General features: G+C 56.4%; 8 protein-coding genes across 8 annotated transcripts in view; 6 read left to right on the top strand and 2 right to left on the bottom strand.

Annotated features, from left to right (window-relative positions):
• Positions 1-1,011: 1,011 nt before the first annotated feature.
• On the top strand, positions 1,012-2,188 carry VDAG_01838 (uncharacterized protein; the record flags this gene model as incomplete). Its single annotated transcript, XM_009657867.1, has 2 exons — positions 1,012-1,691; positions 1,810-2,188. 2 exons carry the CDS (start codon positions 1,012-1,014, stop codon positions 2,186-2,188), a joined length of 1,059 nt encoding a protein of 352 aa, XP_009656162.1.
• Positions 2,189-2,944: 756 nt separating this feature from the next.
• VDAG_01837 (metallo-beta-lactamase superfamily protein) lies at positions 2,945-4,016 on the top strand (the record flags this gene model as incomplete). The annotated part of the gene is made up of 2 exons (XM_009657866.1): positions 2,945-3,820; positions 3,963-4,016. 2 exons carry the CDS (start codon positions 2,945-2,947, stop codon positions 4,014-4,016), a joined length of 930 nt encoding a protein of 309 aa, XP_009656161.1.
• Positions 4,017-4,433: 417 nt separating this feature from the next.
• Positions 4,434-6,959, top strand: VDAG_01836 (sulfate permease; the record flags this gene model as incomplete). The annotated part of the gene is made up of 3 exons (XM_009657865.1): positions 4,434-4,702; positions 4,862-5,409; positions 5,470-6,959. 3 exons carry the CDS (start codon positions 4,434-4,436, stop codon positions 6,957-6,959), a joined length of 2,307 nt encoding a protein of 768 aa, XP_009656160.1.
• A 559-nt stretch (positions 6,960-7,518) lies between these two features.
• On the bottom strand, positions 7,519-15,426 carry VDAG_01835 (fatty acid synthase S-acetyltransferase; the record flags this gene model as incomplete). Its single annotated transcript, XM_009657864.1, has 2 exons — positions 7,519-11,397; positions 11,434-15,426. 2 exons carry the CDS (start codon positions 15,424-15,426, stop codon positions 7,519-7,521), a joined length of 7,872 nt encoding a protein of 2,623 aa, XP_009656159.1.
• Positions 15,427-17,762: 2,336 nt separating this feature from the next.
• Positions 17,763-19,529, top strand: VDAG_01834 (UDP-glucosyl transferase family protein; the record flags this gene model as incomplete). Its single annotated transcript, XM_009657863.1, has 2 exons — positions 17,763-17,852; positions 17,932-19,529. The coding sequence occupies exons 1-2, from the start codon at positions 17,789-17,791 to the stop codon at positions 19,527-19,529; spliced, it is 1,662 nt and encodes a 553-aa protein (XP_009656158.1). The 5' UTR covers positions 17,763-17,788.
• Positions 19,530-19,652: 123 nt separating this feature from the next.
• VDAG_01833 (DUF341 domain-containing protein) lies at positions 19,653-20,439 on the bottom strand (the record flags this gene model as incomplete). The annotated part of the gene is made up of 3 exons (XM_009657862.1): positions 19,653-20,248; positions 20,313-20,337; positions 20,398-20,439. The coding sequence occupies 3 exons, from the start codon at positions 20,437-20,439 to the stop codon at positions 19,653-19,655; spliced, it is 663 nt and encodes a 220-aa protein (XP_009656157.1).
• A 450-nt stretch (positions 20,440-20,889) lies between these two features.
• On the top strand, positions 20,890-22,062 carry VDAG_01832 (uncharacterized protein; the record flags this gene model as incomplete). The annotated part of the gene is made up of 1 exon (XM_009657861.1): positions 20,890-22,062. One exon carries the CDS (start codon positions 20,890-20,892, stop codon positions 22,060-22,062), a length of 1,173 nt encoding a protein of 390 aa, XP_009656156.1.
• Positions 22,063-23,516: 1,454 nt separating this feature from the next.
• The window catches only part of VDAG_01831 (uncharacterized protein), a gene marked incomplete at both ends in the record, with an annotated part of 2,312 nt that continues 1,347 nt past the window's right edge, over positions 23,517-24,481 (top strand). The window contains 3 exons of the mRNA XM_009657860.1: positions 23,517-23,717; positions 23,851-23,893; positions 24,060-24,183. Coding sequence (XP_009656155.1) covers positions 23,517-23,717; positions 23,851-23,893; positions 24,060-24,183 — 368 coding nt within the window. The remainder of the gene's footprint in view (positions 23,718-23,850; positions 23,894-24,059; positions 24,184-24,481) is intronic.

Below are 24,481 nucleotides of genomic sequence, written 5' to 3'. Positions count from 1 at the left end.
GACTGATTATACGCAAGAAGAAGGACATGTTACTCATTACAAGACCAAGGGGATAAATGGCTGGGCCATATTGGAGAAGTCAGTTCAGTAAGTTGTTGTCTCCAATAGGCTCTCCGCAAAGAAGGCTTGTTTCGCAACGTGCAGCGATTCCTTGGCGCACCCTCGAATTGTCTTCCCAGGGTTCTGCGCAACTCATAATGCATCGAGGAGGCATAATTGAATCAAATTGCCTTTGCGCGGAGTTTGTAAATGGCGACCGGTTCTGCATAAGAAACCATTGTGATTTTCATTTACCCGACTATGCCCCGTAATGGAGAAAGCCATAGACTTCATTCTCGCTATCCGCGGAACAATTATCAGGACCAGCTGACAGGAGATCCGGAAATACAGTAACAACAGTCTGGGGGCGGGTGTGATTTTGTGGATCATATCACTGTAGGATCTGAATTGGCGAGTCTCCGTTCGTCCGGTGCATCTATATGTTGGAAGCGGGTAACCGCTGAGGTGCATGCACATAGTTGGCCAAGATCCCCAAGGAATCACTTGCCAAGGACTCAGCCTACTTTTTGAAGGTCCGTTCGCTCTCAACCTACGCCTTTCTGCCGCACCAAGTTAGTCTTGAGGTAAACCTGGGGCACAACTGGTGTAGCATTGTCTTGCTATTGGTCCGCATGCAGATATGCTGGTTCAGACTCAATGCTAAGACTCGAACCTATGTGGGATCGTCTTGGCCTCGTAGGGTGTCCTATCACCGTCATTTCCCAGCATATACAGACCTGGTGACTCCTATGCATGCCAACATTCATGGATCGTGTGCTTTAGGCGGTTAAGCTTCACTACTCAATTCGCGGTCTGGAGATTCGGAGTGTAGATTCAGCTGTTTTCTTATGGTTCCTCGAGACTTCTGAGCTATAAATACCCCAAAATCCCCGCCATTCTTACTCCAGTCTTGTTAGAACGCAAATCGATACGAGCAGCGTTTGACACGAGGGCAACTGCCATTTCTCAACTATGCTGTTCACTACTTTACTTTGCTTTGCTGGCTTCGCAGCCGCTGCCAACAACAATGCTCCCGTCGCTGTTGATGAGGATGGCAAAGTCACCGACGTGACGGAAGCTGTCATCGTCCACAACGGAGCCAAGTCTGTCGTCCTCGCCATCTGGGAGAAGGACTTGACCACAGGTCGGACCTCTACTGGCCTCTGGGACGCCGAATTCGCCAACCTTCTACAATACGACTGTAGCAACCGTGTCTCGGCTGTTGCCTTTGGCATAGAGGTTGAGTTCAACGCCAACGACAAGGGTGCCGGCAGTGTCACCGTCAATGGCGTCGAGCACCCCATCGCCGCTGGCGTTGATGCCGCCGCAGGAATCAGCTGTTCAAGGATCTACAGTCACCAGCAGGCATCTGCGGAGTGCTACATCCCACTTGAACAAATCGTTCAGACTCGCGACCTGCCAGGTCTTGAGGGCAATAGCACAGTCGAGTGCTACCCGGACGGTATTGGCCTCGACCCCTCGCTGCTCATTGGTGTTTCCTGGGACGCCGAGGAGGAACTTGCGGCCGACCTTACCTCCGATATCTTTGACGCTGATGTTGAAGAGAGCAACCCAAAGGGAAGACAGGGGCCCTCCATTGAGCGTCGCCAGCTGGATAGGGCCCGACCACACCCGAACCCGGTGCCCTACAGGTACCGTCGACACCGTACTCTTGTTAGTTATACCCCTGAACCAGTTTCCTGGAAAGTACGCTGATAAATGTTCATCTCGGCAGACACAAATCGATTGTACACACGGCCGCGTCTGCAGCACTGGTAAAGAAACTTCTTATTCAGTGACTCATACTGCCACCTTCAACTTTGCAGGGCTCGGTAGGCTAGAGTGGATCTCTGGTGGCTACTCCGTGTCTTATACATGGGGACAATCCAAGATCTACAACTGCGAGGGTGAACGTGGGGACATTATCTGTCTGAAGCATCGGCGGTATTTCCAAGGCTACCGTGCTGAGCTCATGAGGCACGATTTCTGGGGCAGGCCTTATGAAAAGGTTAGGGACGTCTGGATCCGATCGCCAGTCCAGGCAGAATCCCACAACGGCGATGGACACTACTGTGTCGTCAACGGTTGCCACGGCGAAGGTAATACTCACTGGCAACATGTGGGACCTGGCCTCCTCAAAGTCGCTTAACTTGTGTATCTGCTGCGTTCTTCTCAGAGATTTCTCAATCACGATTGATTGAATGTCGATTCCTCAGGAAAGCCGTTTGGCATCATCATCAAATACTTTGAATGCCGAACGACTGCTTCCATTTCACGTGGTCGAATTTTGGTGTACTTCGTTTTGGTCGGGAACCAGTCGAGATAATGCATGGCATTTCACAGGCTTCATGTGGTACCCTAAAGATGGAGCGCTGAAAAGACTCGTAAGATGTGGCAACGAATTGAAGGTTTTCCAAAGATGAGCTGTAATGAATTGAGCCCGAGTTTTCCTTCGTTTCGTGCATCGCTGTGTCCAAGGAAATCATCCAGGTGAAGGAGAAACGACCGAGGCATGCAAGATTTGAAGTGCCGTGATTAATTCTTCTTATTTCATATTCTACCTTGGTTGACGCGATGCATTCAGCAACTTTACAGATACAAAAATGTTGCTTAAATCAGTTAGCCTGGGTTCTTGGGGAGTGGTTTGGACTTTGCATCAGCTTGCCATCATTTAGGTCGCCGAGAGCTTTGGGTTCGGCGACTGATTCAGACTTTCCGAGGTTATGACAAATGTGTCGGCGACCAAGCCATCCCAGACCACTATTTCAACACGCCAAATGCCTGCGTTTCGTCCTTTCGAATTTAATCGATCGATCAGGCAGTTATCTCATTATATGTACGCAAGTCTTCCACAGACGGGAACATCGACCTTCAACATCGCCATCACGTTCAGGGTACTATCATCATGACTGCCGAACCAATCGTTCATGATATCTATGAAGCTGTTACAGGCACCTGGCAATATGTTGTCGCAGACCGCCAGACCCTTGCGGCTGTCCTCATAGACACAGTTCTCGACTTTGATCCAGCCAGCTCCACAGTCACAACCGGCACCGCCGACGGCATCCTCGCCTTGGTTGCCGACAAGGGATACACCATTGAGAAGATACTCGAGACTCACATCCACGCCGATCACCTCAGCGCGGCAAACTACCTGCAGGCCAGGCTCGGCTCGACTCAGCAAGCCCCGCCCGCCGTATGTATCGGCAAGCGAATCCGGCAGGTCCAGCAGCACGTTGTCGCGACCTACGGCGTGCCGGAAGAGGAGCTCACGCACGCGTTCGACCACGCCTTTGAAGATGACGAGGTCTTCTCTGTCGGCACCCTGAGCGCCTCTATCTTGCATCTGCCGGGCCACACGCCGGACCACATCGGGTACCGTATCGGGCCTAATGATGTGTTCTGCGGAGACTCGCTCTTCAACGCCGACGTCGGGTCCGCACGATGCGACTTCCCGGGGGGTAGCGCCACTGATCTGTACGCCTCAGCGAGGAAGCTCCTGGCGCTCCCCGACGAGTGCAGAATCTGGACGGGCCACGACTACCCACCGAAGGCCGAGGGGCGGCACGACCCCGTGCCGCACCAGACGGTCGCCGAGCAGAAGAAGGACAACAAGCACCTCAAGCACGGCGTCGTAGAGGACGAGTTTGTCAACTGGAGAGCGGAGCGGGACAGCGGTCTTGCGGTTCCGCGGCTTATGCACCAGGCGCTGCAAGTGAATGCGCGTGGCGGGCGATTGCCCCGCGCGAACGGGTCTCAAGTGGGAGCGCTGCATATACCGGTGAGGGTCGTGGGCGAGGGCTGGTGACGTTCAAAGACATGGGGCAAGCTCTAGCTCATTACACTTGACGTAGCCCTCTAAGTTCTCATGATTCCAGAAATAGTGACCAATTGTCGCTGCGTACATTAACTAAGGTAGTCAGGGTATCAACCAGCGATTGGTACCCGAGAACGCCGGCGTGGACCTCCGGGGTTAAGTGGGGCGGAGACATGGCGCTTCGGCGACCAGATGCACACACCAAAAAGCCCGCGTCGGGAATTCTTAATTACATGAGTCAGGATCTTCACATCCATCAGAAGCACGGCTTACGTATGTGTCGATGCCAACAAACTGCAGTAGCGAAGGTATGCATGGTCTCAAACCCCGATGGCGCAAGGTTTTTTGTTGGTATGAAGGGCGACGGCGCTGCCCTATCTGGAAAACGGTTCCAGATCATCTTCATGTTGAAAAATTATATCTGCTTTTCATACATGGGGGATGTCTCAGAAGAATCGTCATCAAGGCCGTGTAAGACATGGTATACCGCCGCGATGGCTGTGCGTGATAATATCAATGGCACTTGCACCCAGTTGTCCAACTCATCTTTGCCAAATGATCCCTCGAAAAGTCCCGCATGCAGCCCGACGACCTCGAGATAACCCAAAGGGCCATGGGCCGCATCTACCTTGAAGAGGACCCGACGATTCAGCAATGGCTCGCCACCTTGATACCGACCAAGCAAGGTGCGATTGGATACGCTCTCGCGCTGTTCCCCTGCGTGGGGTGGGTGCCGCGCTACAATCTGCGCTGGTTCATGGGCGACGTCGTGGCAGGCATGACTGTCGGTCTCGTGGTCGTTCCGCAGGCCCTAGCGTATGCTCTTCTTGCCAAGCTGACTCCAGAGTATGGCTTGTATACTTCTTTCATCGGCGCCATGACATACTGGGTGTTTGGGACGTCAAGAGATATAGTCATAGGGGTGAGTAGCATATCCTGTCCTTTGAATGTGTTATACCCAAAGATTTCTAGAAGAGGTACACCGAGGCTGACTTGAGCAACAAGACCACGGCAATCGGGTCTCTTCTCGTGGGCTCCACGGTCACGGCCGTGGAAGAAAAGCAACCTGGGGTATACACAGCAGCGGAAGTTGCAGCCTCTTTTGTCACTCATATCCGGCATGATCCTGCTGGCGATCGGCCTACTCCGCTTCGGCTGGGTTGTTGATTTCATTCCGTACACGTCCATCTCTGCATTCGTCACAGCAGCGGCTATCACCATTCTGTCAACACAGTTTCCAGTAGCACTCGGCATCCGAGGCATCAATACGAGGGAGGCGCCATACAAGGTCATCATCAACACACTTAAGAATTTGGGACATACCGAACTTGATGCAGCCATCGGACTGACATCTATCCTCCTCCTCTACCTCATCAAGACTGCGTGCTCTCAGCTTGAGGTCCGGAAACCTAAGAGGAGGCGCCTTTGGAGCATTATATCGTCTCTACGGTTCACCTTCGTTATCGTAATGTTCACTATCATCAGCTATCTTGTCAACTATAAGCTGCCTCGGGATGAAGCCAAGTTCCGCTTAGTAGGCAATATTGAAGCAGGTGTGAAAACGAGAGATTCCATGATCACATCAAGATAAAGGCTAATCCAGTGACCCCTAGGTTTCCGTCATGCTGGCATTCCCCGCTTCGACAGCGAACTCACCATCCTCATTTTGCCCAAGCTCCCAGCCGTCCTCATCGTTCTAGTCATTGAGCACATTGCCATAGCCAAGTCGTTCGGCCGCATGTTTGGGTACACCGTCACACCTTCGCAGGAAATCATGGCACAGGGCATCGCCAACCTCTTTAGCCCTTTCATCGGTGGCTATGTTTGTACCGGGTCATTCAGTGCCTCGGCCGTGCTGTCTAAATCTGGTGTGCGAACGCCACTCGCGGGCGTTGTGAGCGCGCTTGTTCTTGTTCTGGCCTTGTACGTCGTCACAGCAGTCTTCGCCTTCATTCCAAAGGCTGTACTTGCGGGCCTCATCATGCATGCGACCAGCAACCTGTTGACAACGCCGAAAGCGCTGAAAAGGTACTGGCAGCTCTCGCCGTTTGAGCTGCTCATATGGATTGTCGGGCTCGTGGTAGCGCTGTTTGAGTCTCTAGACATGTCCATCTACGTCACCACAGGTCTGTCGCTAGGCCTGCTGCTTGTGAGGATGGCGCGAACGCCTGGATCGTTTCTCGGTCGCGTTAGGATTCACCTTGTGCCTGCAGATGATCAAGTAGTGTCAGCGTCTCATCCGCCCGAAGGGGACGCGCCGAAAGCGAAGACAGCAGCAAACATACCGGGAGAGGCAGCCATCAAATCCTTTGACACGTACTTTTCCACGCAGCGGGACGAAGGCTTCAACCCCCGGGTACCCTTGGAAACCCCCTACCCGGGCATGTTCATCTACCGCTTCCCGCAGACACTCAACTACACCAATCAGGGGCAGCATGTGGACTTGATTTCCAGTTACATCACGTCCCACACTCGCCGCACGACCCCAGAAGATCCTTCCATCAAGCCATCGGACCGTCTGTGGAACGTCCAGGAGCCCCGTCCAAACAAAGACTCGGGTTCTGCATCCATGTTGTTTGATGACGCTTCGTCCAGTCTCGGCACCACACACAACGACCACCTCCCACGTCTCCGCACCATCATCTTCGACTGCTCAGCCGTCGATAGCATCGACATCACGAGCGTCCAGGGCCTCGTCGATCTCCGGACGACGCTCGCCCGCCACGCGGCGCCAGGCGTCGTCGAGTGGCATTTCGCCGGGGTGCGCAATCGCTGGGCGAGGCGCGCTCTGGCCGTCGCGGGCTTTGGCCACCCTTCGAACACCGACGGGCCAGTCTCGTCGGCGCAGTGGACGCCGTGCTATGCTGTCGCTGGGTTGCCGGCGGACATTGGCGGGGACCAAGGCGTACAGTCTGGGGACGAAGAGAAGAGCGACGGGACGCTTGTCGAAAGCGGTGCTGACGAAGACGACGCGAGTGTTACAGGGTTTCAGCCTGTCGTTGGTGTCAATAGGCCGTTCTTCCATGTGGGTTTGGCAGAAGCGGTGAATATTGCTGTGAGGAGTGCAACGATCAGAAACCAGCGGTCCAGGGGCGACATTTGAATTTAACGAGGCACAAGGACAAAGACAGGTGTTCGTGCTTGAGACCAAAGAGCCCACAACTACGAGAACGGCAGGGCAAGGTGGTAGGCCTCGGGTTGCGCCTGCTTTGAGAATCTAGGCCTTCATGACACAAGAGTGGGGTACAACATCGTACCTGCAGCAATTGCTGTTCGGAGATTCGCAGTGATTTTTTTTCGTTTCTTTTTCGAAGATGGGAAGCATTGATATTGCAGGTATCTGCTCGCCTCGAATGAATTATGATCGGACACATAACTTGCAAGATCGAAATGTATTTGTCTGCCTGTCACGTATTCCGCACCTTCCAGTTGAGACCCAGAGCCGAACCAGTCAGAGAAGGTATTACCTGAATCGCCTTAGTCAGCACAACCCCTGAGCGCACTGAAGTTCAACCCCTCGACCAACATTCTTTCGCTTTCAGCATCATCATCTCAAGCAACAACATAAACGAAGCAAGAAAAGAGAAAAGAGGAAAGAAAACTCCTCCCCATATTTCCATGCATGCCCATAAATACAATCACCGAAAGCATCATCACCCAGATCATTCATCGGCATCCTCATCAGCAAGATTGACGAAGGAGCTCCTCTTAGCAGCCAGCTCAGCCAGCTCCTTCAAGCTGGACCCGCCCATAATGTCGAAAACGGCCATGTCAGCCCCGACCTCCTTCATGAACCAGGTGCGCAGCTCGACAGCGACAAGAGAGTCGACGCCATAACTATGAAGCGGCTTCGACGTGTCAATGTCCCTCTCGCTCGACGATAGCGCTTTGCATAGCTTCTGGACGATGGCAGTGCCCACAATATCCGCCGCATCGGCGAGCGACGATGCTGCGGGTAGCAGGACGCTGCAGGATGTCGAAGAAGCGGAACCATCACCATCGCCATCTCCGTGACCACCGCCATCGCCACGGATCTGGTAAAGTTGACGGAAGAGGGGATCGTGCAGCCAGGCCGGCTCTGGGATGCCCTTGATCCGCAGCGTGGCAGGCACCTCGAGACCGACGGCGATCTGCGGGCTCTCGTTTGCGTCGGCGTCAAGATCGGGGGGACTGCATAGGATGTCCAGCAAAGCTAGGAACTCATCCTCACGCATGGCATTGAAACCTTCCTGTCGCAGGTTGGCCATGCTTCCCTGGTTTTCAGCAGCAAATCCCACGGAAAGGATCATGCCTAGATCCACGGCCACACCAGGGAGCCCACGGCCTGCGCGATGACGTGCCAGCGCGTCCTGGTACGTGTTGCCTATGCAGTAATTGGACTGGCCGCGATTGCCGACGATGCCCGACGCCGATGAGAGCAGCACGAAGAAGTCCATGTCTCTAGGCAGCAGCTCATGCAGATTTCTTGAAGCCACTACTTTGGGACGCACCGCCGTGTAGTAGTCCTCCTGCGTCATGTTGGCGAAGAGAGAGTCCTTGAGCACCATGGAGCCCTGGATACATCCTTTGATGGGCGGCATTGTTGCGGCGCACTCGTCAAGGATAGCTGTGAGGGCCTTTCTGTTCGAGACGTCGCACTGCGGAGCCACAACGTTGACGCCAGCCTGTGCGAGCTCGTCGACGAGCTCCTGCGTTGCTGGACGTGACGTACCCGAGCGCGAGAGAATGATGAGGTTCTTTGCACCACGGGAGGCCATCCACCGTGCTGTGCTTCGACCGAGGCCGCCACCACCCCCGGATAGTACGTAGGCGGCATCGGCGGAAAATGAGTACGATGGCTTGCGGCTCGGCTCAACTGTTACCAAATCATCGGGACGAGGCTCGAGGACAAGCTTTCCGGTATGCGTTCCTGCCTGCATGATCCTGAACGCCTCTTGTATGTTGGAGTAAGTGTACGAATGCAGCGGCTGCGGCGGCGTGATTGACCCATCTGCGAGCAGGTTGACAACGTCTTGGAGCACCCGGCCGAAAAGAGGGCCCCGCTCGAGCGACAAAAGGCCAATATCGAAGAAAGAGAAGGTGACGCTTTTCTTGAACGGAGCCATGGGAAGTCCCGCGTTGGCAAATATGTCGACCTTGCCAATCTCGACGAAACGTCCATATGCCGCGATGCAGTCCCATGTCGCCCGCAGTGTCTGGCCAGATGTCGAGTTCAAGATGACGTCGACGCCACGGCCCCCTGTCAGCCTCTTGATGCCCGGAACAAACGAGAGATCACGACTCGAAAGGACGTGGTCGAGCGCAACACCGTAGTGCTCGTGTACAAAGTCCCGCTTCTCCAGCGAACCGACCGTAACGAAAACGTCGGCACCAATCTTCTTGGCCAGCTGAATAGCCGCCTGTCCGACGCCACCAGCACCCCAGTGGATCAGCACGCTCTCACCGGCTTGCAATCGCGCCAGGTCGTGGAGTGCATAGTAAGCCGTTGTGTAGACGACGGGCATGGCGGCACCAACGGCGTGGTCAATAGATGACGGAAGCTTGACAAATTGCCACTGCGTGCCACGCGCCAGGTTCTTGAAGGTGCCGCGCAGCAGCCCACACACTCGATCGCCGACGGCAACGCGACTGACGCCGTCACCTACGCGCGTCACAACACCGGCACACTCTTGACCGAAAGCTTCGCCTGTCACCTGGCCAAGCGCGATCATGACATCAAGTAGGTTCAGACCAGTCGCGTGCACCTGTACCTCGACATCCTCAGAGCCTAGGGGCTGCTCTTGAAGGGGATCGTCGCGGAACTGCAGCGTATCGAGAAGGCCTGGCGTATCGCAAGCGAGCTTGAGCGCCCTACCAGAAGTGGCGGCCGCCCACGTCTCTGACACAGTGGAAGAGGCACCACCCTTTGCCTTGGCGGCGATGACTTCGTTCATGCGGGTGGCCTCGGTGATGCGGGGGATGAGTATGGAACCGCCATTGCTCGCGAAGAAGCTATTCTCGCCACCAGATCCTTGAAGAACGCGCAATATGGTGGAAATCGAAGAGTCGAGATTGCTGGCACTTTCCAGCGAGAGTGTCAGCATGATCAGGCCTGGATTCTCGGCGCGCATACACCGCGCGAAGCCGGTGACCATGTCGGCGCCTGGGCTGGCGGGCAAGGGTCCACCTCCCTGATTCACCCAGAGAAGCGTCTTGACGGTTGATACTAGCCTCTGCAAGGCATTGTACTCATCACCTTGCACGCTTTCGAGGAAGTCGGAGTCAATGTCTCCGAGGAAGATGCACCGACGTTGCTGAACATCTCGAGTGTCGAGGGCTGCAAAGTCCCGGAGGCGGACAATCTTGGAACCGGCACTGCCCGATCTTTCCAGTTTCTCAGCTAAGGTCATCTGCAGGGACGAGCTAGAGGGCGAGCCGCTGACGACAATGGTGAGAGCTTCTGACGAAGTGTTCGAGATCGTAGGGGCGCCAGTCCCAGCTGTACTACTTGCTGGCCCGCCTTCGGCGCTGCAGATAAGCACGCTCACCATTTGGTGTCGGTGATCAGGGAAGTCGTACATTTGAACATCGATGCCATTGAATCCGCTCTTCTTGAGCGATGCGGACCAGTCCTGGGGGCTCGCCAGGGGTGTGTACTTGCGGAAATCCTCGGCGGACAGCCACCAGCCGGGCAGCAGCCCAAAGGCGAAGCCAGTACGGATCATGTCCGTGTTGGTCATCTCGTACAGCATCAGCTTGCCGCCAGGCCGGAGCAGCTTGCGGGCGTTTGTGAGCGTCTTTTGGAGACTCTTGGTTGCGTGAATGACGTTGGCGGCGACGATGAGGTCGTACTGGTCGTCCTCGTTTTCGAAGCCCTGGTCTGCAAGGTCTGCCTCAACATTGAGAGCGCGGAAGCTCATACGACCGCCAGCATCTTTATCGAACATGTCACGAGCCTTTTCGAAAAAGCCAATGGAAATATCGGTGAAGGTATAGTGGCTGAAGCGTGGGATGCCATGCGTCGTGAGACATTCGAGGATGGGACGAGTGGCACCGCCCGTACCGGCGCCAATCTCGAGGATGCGCATGGCAGGGTTTTTGTGAGCCATGGCATCGATGTAAGAAACCATTCGACGGTAGCCCAGCTCGGCGCCCACGCCAGACCGGTACACGTTCTCGACGAGTTTGTCTTGGAAAAGTAGCTCAAGGGCATCGGCCTCGCCCGCCAAGATGGCTGGGAGCTGCCGACCAACGCTGACGACGAGTTTACCCTCAGGCGAGCCCGCTTCGAGAAGCTTGTTCTCCATAAGCGCTACATATTCATCGTCGGCAGCGCGCTGTCGCCATTCGGTCTTGGCGTGGGCCACGAGGCCAGTGTCATATTTCTCCAACTGGTACTTGATCCAGTCAAAGTATTGAGCGTGGTGGCCAATTTTGCTCTTCTTTCGCTGACTCGTTTCCTGCTCAGGGCTCGAAAGGAAAGCATCGTTGTAGCGCCGGATGTATAGATAGCACATCATCTCGACACTTTCGATGAGCAGTGCCTGTTCCGGCGTGGGGCCCTGAGCTGCATCAGGTTGGAATACGTCATTCGCGACCTTTTGGTCGACAAAGGCTGGGTCAATCTTCCAGTCGAGGTCAAAGCAGAGCCGCCTGCCCGCTGCTGAGGCTGCCGCTTCGGCGCTTGTCTCGGCGCGCGCGACGGAGGTGATGACAAAACCATCAACAGTACAGACCGGCTCCCCAGTGACCACGTCAACGCCGACGATGCGCGCCTCAGCTTGGCGCATGCCGAGGAACGAACCTTCGCAGGTGACCCGTACCGATTCGAACTTGGCCGTGGGCGATGCCGAAACCCAGATATCTCCAATTTCAGAGGGGACCATGACCTGGTTCATATCTCGGCCGCCCTTTGTCAAGCACACAATGATGCTTTGAAGAATACCGTCGAGGACGGTGGGGTGCACAAGGTGCTCCTGAAGGTAGCCCAGGGGCATAAGGCCCTCGAGATCCTGGCGCTCAACGGTGGCGACGGCAGCTCCGACGTCGTGTCCGCAGCGTATGTCGCGAAGTGTCTGAAAGGTAGCACCAAAGTCGAGGCCGACGGTCGACAGGTGCTCGTAGAGCTGGCGGAACGATGTCTCGACTCTGACCTCGGCCTCTACGCGTGCCAAGGTCTCAAGGCATGCTTGTCTGAAAGACGACTCTTCGCGCCCGCCGTCAACGGCCGTGGGCGGCTGCTCGTACTCGGTGACGACAAGGCCGCGACAGTGCTCGTGCCACTCGCCACCCTCGAAGCTGCTCAAGGCGAACTCACGCACACTCTGCAGCGCCGTGTCAGGGTGATCCCGGGGTGCAGGGCGCAGGTAAAAGTGCGTCTCAATACCCGTCTGGGAGGAGGGCACGCGCAGAGCGACGGCGAAGCGGGCGTCACGGATGCGGAACCCCCGAACGACGCGCGAGGGGTCGGCTGTCTGGCGGCTAGCCTCGATGGCCATGACGAGCATGCCGGCTGCCGGGTAGATGGTGGCACCTGTGATGCGGTGGTGCTTGACCCAGGGGTTTTCGACGAGGCGGAGGTAGTTCCGCCACACGGCGTGCGCCGGGTCCCAGTCGGGCACTGGGGCACCCAGAAGCTCATGGCGGGTGGCCTGGCGGAAGCGGTAGCCACGGCTGATGCGGCTCTCATTCCAATACCGGTTGGCGTGGTTAAAGGGGTAGCCGGGCGCCTCAGTGAGGAGGCGACTAGAAGCATTAGGATTGTCTTCGTGTGCCGCGTCGTTGGCCATTGTCACGTCGATGGAGTGGCCATGACACCACAGCCAGCCAGCCGCCGTCAGGGCCGTGTCGGTGGCCGACGTGTTGCGGCGCAGGATCGATTCATAGCCGACAGCCGTCACCTGCGGCGCGAGGTCGAGAATCTCCCTGATGGGCCCGCGTAGGGCGGCGTGTGGCCCGACCTCGAGGACATCGCTAATCTTAGGCCGCTGCTGCTGATGGGCAGCGCCACGCGAGCCCAGCTTCTTGAACTGTGGTCCTGCACTGGAACACATGAGAGCAAATGCCTTTGAGAATTGCACAGGCGAAGTGAGGTTCTGGACCCAGTATGCAGGGCTTTGGAGGTCTGCTATGGAGGCCGTTGTTCCGGTGAGGGACGAGTAGAAGATAGGACGGCTCTTCTCATCTCCAGTATCGGCAGTCTCGAGCACGCCGATCGACGCGCGGTAGGCCTCAGCAATGGGTTCCATCAGCGGTGAGTGGTAGCCGTTGTTCACCTGGAGCGTGCGCGCGAAAACGCCATCGGCCTCGAGGGCCTTTTGGATTTTGTCGACGCTCTCAGCATTGCCGCTGATGGTTACATTGCGAGGGCTGTTGACGCATGCCACGACAATGTCCCGCCCAACAGCCGCAACCCCAAGCTTATCACTGAGATATCTAGTCGCATCCTCGGCGTTCATGGCCACAGATGCCATGCCGCCTCGGCGATTGTCGCTCCCAGTGGTCGCGGCAAGCGCTGACGACAGGGCACCACGATGGTATGCCAAACGCCACGCCGCCTCGCGCGACAAGGCGCCCACGGCGTACGCGGCAGCAATCTCGCCTGAAGAGTGCCCGAGCACGGCGGCGGGCCGCACACCCCAAGCGGCAAGCACATCGACAAGTCCAACCTGGAGCGCCGTACAAAGTGGCTGGCTAAAGGCGGCGTCGGCGACGCGCGACCTTGACTCATCCTGTAGAAGCTCGCCAACAAGAGACCAGGCACAGCCGATGCCGCGCAGGTAGCGGTCGGCAGCAAAGAGGGAGGCACTGAAGACGGGATTGGAGGTCAAAAGCTCACGGCCCATGGCGTGCCACTGAGCACCCTGGCCTGTGAATACGAGGGCGAGCTGGGGCTCTGAGGCGGCGCGGGTTGGCGAGGGACTGGCCGCAAGCCGAGAGACGAGATTATCGACGCTGTTGGCGACGACAGAGAATCGCCAAGGGAAGGCGGTGCGGCGTGTGAGTGTGTGCGACAGATCCGAAAGGAAGTTTGGGGACGGCGGCTGGACCGTCTTGCGGGAGGAGAGGAAGTCCTGGTACGTTGACGCGATACGGGCCGCTCCGTCTTGGTCAAATGTTGAGAAGATGAAGGCCCGCGGTTGACTGATGGCACTATGACCATGGCCATTGACTTCATGACCATTGATACCGTTCGTCCCATGGCCGTTGACGCCGTCGGCAGCATGTCCGTTGGTAAGGGCCTTCTTCAGAGTCGCCTTCTTGGCGGTATGGTGTCGCCCTCTGAGGCCGTGCTCCTGAAGATAGTGGAGAGCATCATCGAGGACGACGTGTGCATTACTACCACCGTAGCCAAAAGCATTAACAGAAGCACGCCTCAGACCCTCGCCAGGCCACAGCAGAGGCTCGGTGGGGAACCGAAGATGCCACTCGTCGACGGGGATCTTGGGGTTCGGCTTTTCGAACCACGTGTTGGGAGGGACAACGCCGTGCTCCAACACGAGTACCGTCTTGATGAGGCCTGCAATGCCTGCGGACCCTTCAAGATGGCCGATGTTTGTCTTGACAGCGCCTACAACCATAGGCTCTGCGGCGGAACGGTGCTCTGAGAAGGCACCACTGATGGCGCTGGCTTCGATGGGGTCACCGACCGGGGTGCCAGTGCCATGGGCTTCGAAGAAGCGCGTCCGCGTAAGGTCCAGGCCGGCGGCGTCATAAGCGGCGCGGATGAGGTCGACCTGAGCCTGGCGCGTCGGCTGTGTAATGCCGGGCGACCTTCCGTCCTGGTTGCTTGCGGACCCCCGGATCACGGCCCTGACCGTATCGCCATCGCGCAAAGCGTCACTGAGCCGCTTGAGCACCACCATGCCGAAGCCCTCGCCGCGCGAGTAGCCGTTGGCACGGCTATCGAAGCTGTAGCATCGGCCATCGGGCGACAGGAATCCCAGGGCTGTCAGTGGGATGATAGTATCTGGGTTATAAAAGAGGTTGCAGCCGGCGGCTAGTGCAGTGTCGCACTCGCCAGACCGCAGACTGGCGCACGCGAGGTGACACGCCACGAGGCTGCTCGAACACGCCGTGTCGAGGCTAACGCTGGGGCCACGCAAATCATAGAAGTAGCTCAGACGATTCGCGAGCATGGTCGTCCCCGTGCCCGTGGCGAAGTATCGCTGCTGCGTCTCCGTCTCCTTGAACATGATGGCCTCGTACTCGCGGGTGAAGCATCCAACGAAGACACCAGTCTTGGAGCCCGTGACCTTCTCCAGCGGCTGGCCGGCATTCTCGAGCGCACGGTACGTCGACTCGAGGAGACCACGCTGCTGGGGGTCCATGCCTGCGGCCTCGGCCGGCGTGATGGAGAAGAAAGGCGCGTCAAAGGCGGCGATGTCTCCGTTGAGGAAGTGACCCTTGGTAACGTTGAGAGAGCCCGCGCGCTCAGGGTCAGGATGGTAAAAGGCTGACACATTGAACCGGTCCGTAGGAATCTCACGCAGGGCCGAGCGGCCCTCCATCAGCATGTCCCAGAAGGACTCGGCGTCAGTGGCGTCGCCGGGGAACTTGAGGTCCATGCCGATGATGGCGATGGGCTCCATGGTTGCGAAGAACGGTAGGGTAACGTTAAGGAATGTAAGTTATGAATAAAATATATGATCAGATGTGTGACCAGGGTGTGTGCGGAGAACGACGTTGAGTATAGGTTCTTGATGAACGCAGGGTGTTGATCTCATCGGTTTCATTCGAGATGAGGCAACGTATGTTCCAAGGTTGATGAATGGTGTCATAAACACTCAACAACACAATCGATGAGGGCTTACAAGTTTGATGCAGAGAGAAAGTGTGTTAAATCACGGCAATCTATGGACGGCGAGATCGGTTTCCCTACCTTTATATTCCTTCGTGACTCTCAGGATGTGTTCGCTCTCCGTACAAAAACCACGTACCGATCATCCATGCAACTCCTTAAGCTGCTCAAACCCTCCCTGTCTGTCTACATGTTGCTACCTCGAGGTACGAGTGTACACTGCCTGCCAAAAGAGATTGCCTGATTCCTCGTCTGAATTTGGTGATGGCTATGCTCCATGCTGCCTTGTCAAGTGACAGCATTGGGCGCTTATCTTACTTGTGAGATACACTGATATCTACCAAGTATGCCCTGATTCAGGCCAGTTGTTCTGTATTGGTTTACCCAAGTAGAGAGCTATGCATTGTTCTTTTTCCTAAACTTGCCTGAGAGCCTTTGCCTCCTTTCTCAAGATATCTCTACAATGTCTTGTCAAAGGCTTTGCATCACTCCTTCCCTCCTTCACGCGCTTTCAACTCCTACACTAACAGCACAGCCAACCTGTAGCCAAATTCAATCTCTGATGGTTTTTGAGTGTCTTCTCGATACAACTTGTGACATGCAAGTCTATTCACGCCGACCCGTCAAAATGCAGCGACACTACCCGTGTGATGAACCCAACGTAGTACTACATAATTCAGTACTTACAGAAACAACGAGCTAAGTACCCTTCGCTTTCTAGTAATCGGCTGTGTTGCTTCCACCCCACAACTTGAGACCGGTGAGCCGACGTCTTCAGCAGGAAGCGGGCGCGCTTACTGATCGAGTGCTGTGCCTGCATACCATATCTACACGAGATAGGAGCCGTTCTTCTTTGCCCATCGGCTGAGAGTAGTTCATACTTTTGCCGTTATCATCATTTCTCAGCCATGTGGCGCATTCATTGGATCATACGCGACCGCTACGCCGACACCCATCAGGCGGCAATGCTGGTGCCAAGAGGTGCCAAGCAAGGCATACAGAGTAGAGATGCCATGTTGCAGGTGCCAGAGGCTCATGCAATGCATGGAAGGGCCGTGTCACCTCTGGCGATGCGTAAGCACAATCTCGTCCTATCAAGACGATTGCAACGTCACAAATCAGCCGGCGGATAAAAGTTACTGGCGACCCAATGGGTTCGTCGTGTCTCTTGCATGTGCCGTTCCACCCTTCGAATCCCTCCGGCGCCTGTTCCTGTGCCCGTGGCCGGCAGGATCCTCCCGGCCGGCCGCTTATGCAGGCTGTCTGCCCCGGAGGATCTGTAGAGACGTCAAAACGCTGATCCACCCGCCACTAGTCGATCGATTCGTGAGACTTGGCATGTCGCCCTCAGCAGACCGCACCGAAAGATAAGTCAAGGGTCATTTCCGCCAAGGCTGACGACAGCTTCCCCGTGCATTCGAGAAGCGCCCTGACGCGACCCCCACGGGACCGCCCGATTCGGAAGCGACGAACTCCAAGGTCTTTGAACGGTCACGCCATGTTCGCCGCCATAGTCTCGGCATTGTCCAGGCCGGGGTAGGAGTAGACAAGGATGGGACGGCGCAGGGTACGTGTCATAGTCTACACCAAAGGGCTTCGATGTGGTTATACGAACTGATTGCGTGGAACTCGCTTCAAGTTTAGGAGTGTTGCATCAGCGGAGTTCCACTCCCCAACACTTTTCCAATGTTATGCACCACGTGTGATAAGCTCCTGATGATTTGCTGAAGAGGTTATATCCAGTACCCTACGTGAACATCATGCCCAGTTCAGGTAGGTCGTAATGTCAAAATATGCCTGTGAGGAGATGAATCGAATGCTACTAGCACAGCGAGGCCAGCTTGGCACGTTGTGCCACATGCGTTGGCTTTCCTCGTGTCAACTCCATCCCGTCCCTCCACGACAGAAGTCCCTAATGAGAGGTGATTCTGTATGACCGGGAAAGGGGCTCACATGAACGCTTGACTTCAGCCACTGCCAGTGAAGCAACGAACTCAGGCACCTACCTATCTACACTGGCTAGTTTGCTCAGCATGGTGTGCAACACAGACTGCTGACAGATATCTCGATTTTTGAAGCGTTGAACGAACCAAGGGAGACTGAGAAAGACTTCAACCAAGTTGACAGACTCCATCCCGTAGGATCATCCCGCCATGGATACTCTTCCCAAGGCAAAAGTTCTCGTCGTCGTGACGGTAGGGGGCTCTACAAACTCTGGTATGTCAGGAGTCAAAAGGAAAACACCATCAAAAAAGACAATTTGATAACTGAAACTGACTTGTATTTCTGTCTGCAGCCCCTATGCTTGAAGTGTGCGTGATACTCGCCTCTAGAGGCCATACTATTGAGTTCGCAACACTTGAAGGGCGACAAAAGTTCGCCGACCCGTACCCGTTCGTGTCTGCCGTCCACATAGTAGGGCCTGCCATCTCGGCCGCCGATGAGGAAGTGCACTACCGACGCTTCTCCACATGGGACTGGGACACGGCAGCCGGCAAGCGGGACATCGTCGACGGCAAGATTGCGTTTGACGCCTTCTGGCCCGAAACATACCGGCGGCTCGGAGACGTCGTGAGGAAGACCAGGCCCGACTTTATCTTTGCCGACTACCACGTCGAAGCTGCCGTGGATGTGGCCTCGGACTTTCGGCTCCCTCTGGCCGTCATGTGGCCGCAGATGCCGTGGTTGGTGATGCCGCAAAAGTACATTCCCGGCCAGTCAGGCATGCAGCAGCGCTGCCTGACGAGCGAGAAGGCCTCCCTGACGGACCGGCTCTTCGAGATGACCTTTCTGCTACGGTCGGCGCCCTACTTTTTGCGCTGGCTCTTCTTCGTACGGTCCATGCGCAAGAAGGAGGGCGTGCCACCGCGGCAGAAGCAGCCCAAGCCAGACCATCTCGTGCTCACCAACTCGTACTACGGCATCGAGGTGCCGCGCGACACCCCGCCGCTGGTCCACGCCGTGGGGCCTATTCTCTCCGAGTCGTGGCCGGCCATGGGGGAACCGTTTGCGTCCTTCTTCGCCGCCCGCAAGCGCATCTGCTATGTCGCCTTTGGCACGCATGTGATCCTCGACAGCGCGCAGGTCGACAAGATCATGCGCGGTCTCGACGCGGCCCTCGCTGCCGGTGTCATTGACGGCATAGTCTGGTCCCTGAGTGCCGTGGCCCGCCGCCGCATCGAGTCGGAGCGGCTGTCGTCGTCCTCGTCCGCCGTCGGCGACCGCCGCATGACCGTCGCCAGCATGCTGGCCAACGAGCACCCAGCCTGGCTCAGCTGCACGTGGGCGCCGCAGCGCGCCATTCTCGCGCACGGCTCGACGGCCGTCTTTCTGACCCACGCCGGCCCATCGTCTGCCAACGAGTCCGTCTTTCACGGCGTGCCCATGATCGCCATGGGCGTCTTTGGCGATCAGATGAACAACGCCCTCCGGCTCGAGGCCGCGGGTGTCGCTGTCCGGCTGCAGAAGAAAGATTTCACAGCCGCTCAGCTGACTGAGGGCGTAACACGTATCATTGTCAGCGAGAGGGACGATTTCGAGAGGGAGTCGGCTCGCCTCCACAAAATCGCGGCCGTGGCATCTCGTAGGAGATTTCTGGCGGCCGACCTCATCGAGGAGCACCTATACGACTGGGACGGCCGGTTCGAGCACCAGCTGCTGGGACGTGAGCCGCGTGGTGTCGAGATGGAGGACGGTACCTCGTCGCCTCTGTATGTCAAGGATGCGGATTTCTACCCACGCGGTCGAGAGCTGCGCCCGATGCATCTGCAGACGGCCGATGTGCGCATGTCATGGGTGAAACTGAACAACGTCGATATTGGCCTGTTGCTTTGCAGCTCGGCTGGTCTGCTGGGGGGATTTATTTACATGATTTACCGGGTTAGCAACTTGTGAGAAGATATTTAGACGTCGTGACCTGTTTACATAAGCTGGTCATTGCGGATGTTATTCACCAGATTGAAGGATTGTCAAAGTTGTTTCAAGTCTCCAATTGCCCCGATTACCAAGTCATAGCCATCACTGTCCAAAAGTAGACTTGCGCATGACCTGCGCAACCACGCTCGCCATGTTCTTCGTAACCTCCACAGGAGCCATGGGAATTTCATGCCCCGCACCATGATCAAGCAGAACCCTTCCCCACTCCTGACACAGCTCAGCTAGGCCCGTGCCATGAGCGACGTCCGGATCTTCGCGTCCGACAATGTGCGCTGTAGGCACATGGATCATGGGCCCAACACCGTCAGCGGCGCGCAGGAACTTGACCTCGCCGGCGCGCAGGCCGTCCTCGCAGTATGGCAGGCCGGCGCAGAAGAAGACGCCAAAGGAGAAGAGCGGAGGGTTAGCGAAACGGGCGCGGGCCATGACCATCGCAGCAAGGGAAGCGCCTTGGGAGAAACCCATCACGCCATCAAAGGGCCCATTCTCGGCGAGCCAGGAAGAGAGATCATCAATGGCGGCGAGGATGCTGGGGGCTGATTTTGGGTCGTAGTAGGCGAGGGCCTCCTCGGCAGAGATAAAGGTCTCGATGCCGGGCGCCAGGTCGCAAGGCTCGCCGCCGTCAATGAATTCAAAATGATGGGCTTGTGGATGACCGAGTTGATGTCTCAGAGCGGCTGCTCACGTAGGCTTAATTTTAGTGGGAAAATTGGAGCGAAGAGTGAACAAGGCAGCACTCACTTGTCTGCATCTGGAACACCTGAGGCTACATGAGCGTCGAAACCTCGAGAAGGGCGATGGAAGTCGACGAGAGAAACAAACTTACCTTGCTATTGGTGCCCATGCCGTGGAGACAAAGGATACGCATGTTGATGATAAAGGATGAATGACTTGGGAGCAAATAGACGCAGAGAACGGATAATTGTTCGTAGATGCTCTGCTTGGATAAGTAATGTACGGGTGAGTTGGGTTGGCGACAGGACGGCGGAGGTGTAAGGGATTATAAATAGACACACGACATGCCCTACTCATTAGTATGCAGCATGGTAGGACGCCTACATCACTTCAGGCTCGGCTTTATGTCGCCCCTTGGCAGCTTTTGTTCCACCGGAGACCTCGTCCTTCGTCTACCTGCCCGACGTGGGCTTTCTGTATGCCTCCTGGACTGTCCTGTTCGAATATGCAGAGAACTTCACTGCGTAACTCCGGTACCACCATTGACCTCATCTCCCAGCCAGGAAAAGGAGTCGTCAGAGCACACCTCCCCCGCCTCACAAATTAGCCTTGTACTGACTATGGCCAGGGCACCATATCTATCATGGTGGCGCTCATCTCGACGGAACCCCTGAGCTTCGGCATCATCGGAGGCGGCTTCTACGGCTGCCACATCGCGACATCCCTCCGAGCCCTCGGCTTCGAGGTGAAAGTCTTTGAGCAACATACGCGGCTCCTGCATGAAGCGTCTGGTAACAATCAGTTTCGACTGCACATGGGCTTTCACTATGCGCGACACAGCGACACACGGATTCAGTCTCGCGACGGGTTTCTGCGGTTCCTCGAGCGGTACCCGGGCCTTAGTCGCAGCGTACCATGCAACACATACGCCGTGGCATCGCGGGAGTCGCTTCTAGACTATGGGACCTATCGCGCGGTCATGGCATCGAGCGGCGTGGAGTTCACGGAGGGGGCGCCCATGGGAGTTGAGCTCGCCAAACGTGGCAGGTGTTGTGCGTACGGGGGGAGAGGGTGCTGCTGTTGGCCAAGGCGAGGGGCGCACTTTGCGGCTGAGCTGGCGGGGGTGCTCGCGTTAGGACAGGCCGTGTCGAGCATCGTGGACACGGGAGCCGGAGTCTTCATTGACGGAGAGCGGTTCGACTACGGGGTTGATGCGACATGGGGACACCTCGCGAGGCCGCCGGGGATCGAGGTCGTGTACGAGCCGACGCTGCTGCTGTACTACGAGGGCCCCGTGGATTTCCCGGCTGTCACGCTCGTCGACGGCCCGTTGTGCTCGGTGTACCCAACAGAAGAGCCGGGCCTCTTCACGCTATCGAGTGTGCCGCACACGCCGCTGGGTCAGTTCTTGTGCCCCCACGAAGCGAGGGCGGCGCGCGACAGGGTGGCGGGAGCGCCCGAAGTCATCGCAGCCAAGAGAGCACTCATGGAGGAGCAGGTGGCGCGATACATGCCCTCGTTCGCCAAAACCTTCCGCTACGTCGGTCCTCAGCTGGCCATCAAGACCAAGCCTTGCGGGGCGTGGGATGACCGCAGCTGCCAGGTGGTGCGTCGGGGGCGGATGCTGTCGGTGCTATCTGGCAAAATCGACACCGTCTTCTTCGCCATGGAGAGAATCGTGGCCCTGGTTGAGGAGGCACAAGCGGCGGCTGGGCTGGAGGATGCGGTATCGTCATTGCGGGCGGACATCGCACTGATCAACGGGCGGGCTGGTGTGAATGGTGCGGACGAGGGCGGGCGGCGAGAGCGTCTGTGACCGGGATGCCATCGAAGGAGATGAATCCTGGCGATGCAGTCAGACGCAATGTCACGTTGATGGAGTATCGAGAAAGAATCTAGACAACGCGTGATTTGTTTTCGGCCAGTGGTTCGAGGCCAGTGGCTCGAGGCTTGTGAGTTTCCGTCGCCGTCGACATCGACATCGGCGGTATCAATTCGGCCCGTCTGCCGCGGCTTGATGCATCCTTTGATGTTGACTCTGTTTCAACGCCGTGGCTGGAGGATCACCCGGGATGGATCTTCTGTGATTGATTGAGGTGTCACATAAGAACATGTTGGTGGTGGTGGGTGATGGCTGATAGGGTGGTTGTTGTATGATGTGTGATGGACGACAAGGCATGAGGTTGCGGCGCGAAGTTGGGTGAGGTTCGGGATGACCCCTGCCTTGTAGAAGGCGCCCTGGCCCTTGGGCTGCAGCTTCCTCAGGTACCCATAGATGGGGCAGGTGAGGTAGCTACGACCAACTAAGTACCGGACGGAACGCAGGTGCGGCCCAGGGCGTGATCGCATCCGAATGGCCGAATTCTCCAGGAGCCCCGATTATTTTTAAGTACCTCGAAGAACGTAGACTCAAGTATTTCTGAAGCCCCTATCATGTGCGGCCGATCATGTTCCATGATCCGTGGGGGGAAGCAGCCGCCGCCCAATTTCGTGAAGGTGTTTGCGAGACATCCAACCTTGAAGGAGAGAAGCAGCCGAGATGCTTGAATGCACCAAGCAGCATAGCAGTTTCTCCCGGAGAATTTGTTCCGGCCCACCACAGATGTCTTGCTCTTGCCCTTGCCGTTGCCAGTTGCTGTCTGGACCAAGGCAGGAGGATCCTGGACCGGAAGCCTCCATGCATCAAAGGACGAGGGAGACGTGCCTCATCCAGGTGAAGACGGGATCTCCAAGATGCGCATGGCGTGCTGGTGTTGAGGCTGTATTGCTGCCTCTCATCGTTCGACACGCACGTCAGCCATAGGCTGTTGGCTGTTACACTGCATTGGCCCGGTGGAAATGGTCATATGGGCCATTCGGCATGGGTGTGAGCAAGCATTGGCAGTTGGCAATCACCCCCTTTGTACGTCGACACCTGGGTGTCCATCTCCCAGCATTGCCAGTTGGTTGCCTCGTCTTTTGTCTCGATAACCATCTATTCAGGCACTCGCCGGCTCGACATACACATTCAACATTCACACGCCTCATTTTGAAGCCCCCCGAACATCCGCCTATCCAAACCACGCTGTTCGTGTCGCGACACTTACCGCCCGTTTTTTTTTTCGTTCAAGGGCCCGGTCGACCTTGCAGTCAGACTCTAAGCCAGTTCCCCTTCCGAGTTCCATTCGACTTGTTGGTCAAGGACCTCGATCTTTCTTCGTTGTGTCACCTTTCCTCGCTCCTTTCCCCTTTTGTCAAGTCCTGGATTCGTCACTCACTCCTCGTCTTCCAATGGATGCTTCTCCATCTTCTGGCGAGCCCAAAACACCTTCTCCCTTCCCCAGAGACCCAGAACCTGATGTCGACCTCGGTCAGGGGGACAAAGACGCTGTCCACAATGGCAGCGGCGCCTTGTCCCGTCCAGAGGCAGCAACAAACACCACGCCGGCAGATATCCGGCCCCTCGACGTGGTCACTCAGACTCGACAAAAGGTCTATCATACTGGATGGAGACTCCATGCCTTGACAGCAGGGTAAATCCCTCCGCTTCTGCACAGCAGCAGCCTACCAACTTGACAAGCTAGGCATACGTGTATTCTCGCTGACCACCGCCATACCTCAACAGACTATGCCTCAGCTTGCTGCTCTCGACCCTGGAGACCACCATTGTGAGTACCTCCCTGGTGTCCATCGTCGACCACCTGCAAGGTTTCGATAGGGCCAGCTGGATTGTGACCTCCTATCTGTTGACATATACTGGTTCGTTGTCCCGTATGCGTTGCTTGATGTTTCGTCGCGCCAGTTCACTATTGACCACATTGATTTTACCTTTAGGCTTCCTGATCATCTTTGCAAAACTAAGTGACATTCTCGGCTGCAAGTTGATGCTTGTCTCTGGCATCACTCTTTTCACCATTTTTTCCATTGCCTGCGGTGCTTCCGAGTCAATGCTGCCATTGTATGTCACTAGATTCTGCTTCACTTTATAGCACTACCTTCATGGCCTGATGGGCGCGAAATACGATTCCAAAAAGATACTAATCTCGTCTGGGTCCATGACAGGATTGTTTTCAGAGCTCTTCAGGGCATGGGAGGCTCTGGTATCTATTCACTCTCCACAATTATGGTTCCGCTGATGGTGCCGCCGTCCAAGTACGCAACATACATCGCCATTGTTACCTCCGTCTTCGCCATCTCTAGTGTTCTCGGCCCTCTTCGTGGGAGGCGCTATCACCGACAACACCACCTGGCGGTGG

This window comes from Verticillium dahliae, genomic scaffold, assembly GCF_000150675.1.
Source record: "Verticillium dahliae VdLs.17 supercont1.3 genomic scaffold, whole genome shotgun sequence".
Lineage (NCBI taxonomy): Eukaryota > Fungi > Ascomycota > Sordariomycetes > Glomerellales > Plectosphaerellaceae > Verticillium > Verticillium dahliae.
This window is presented reverse-complemented; position numbering and strand designations above follow the sequence as displayed.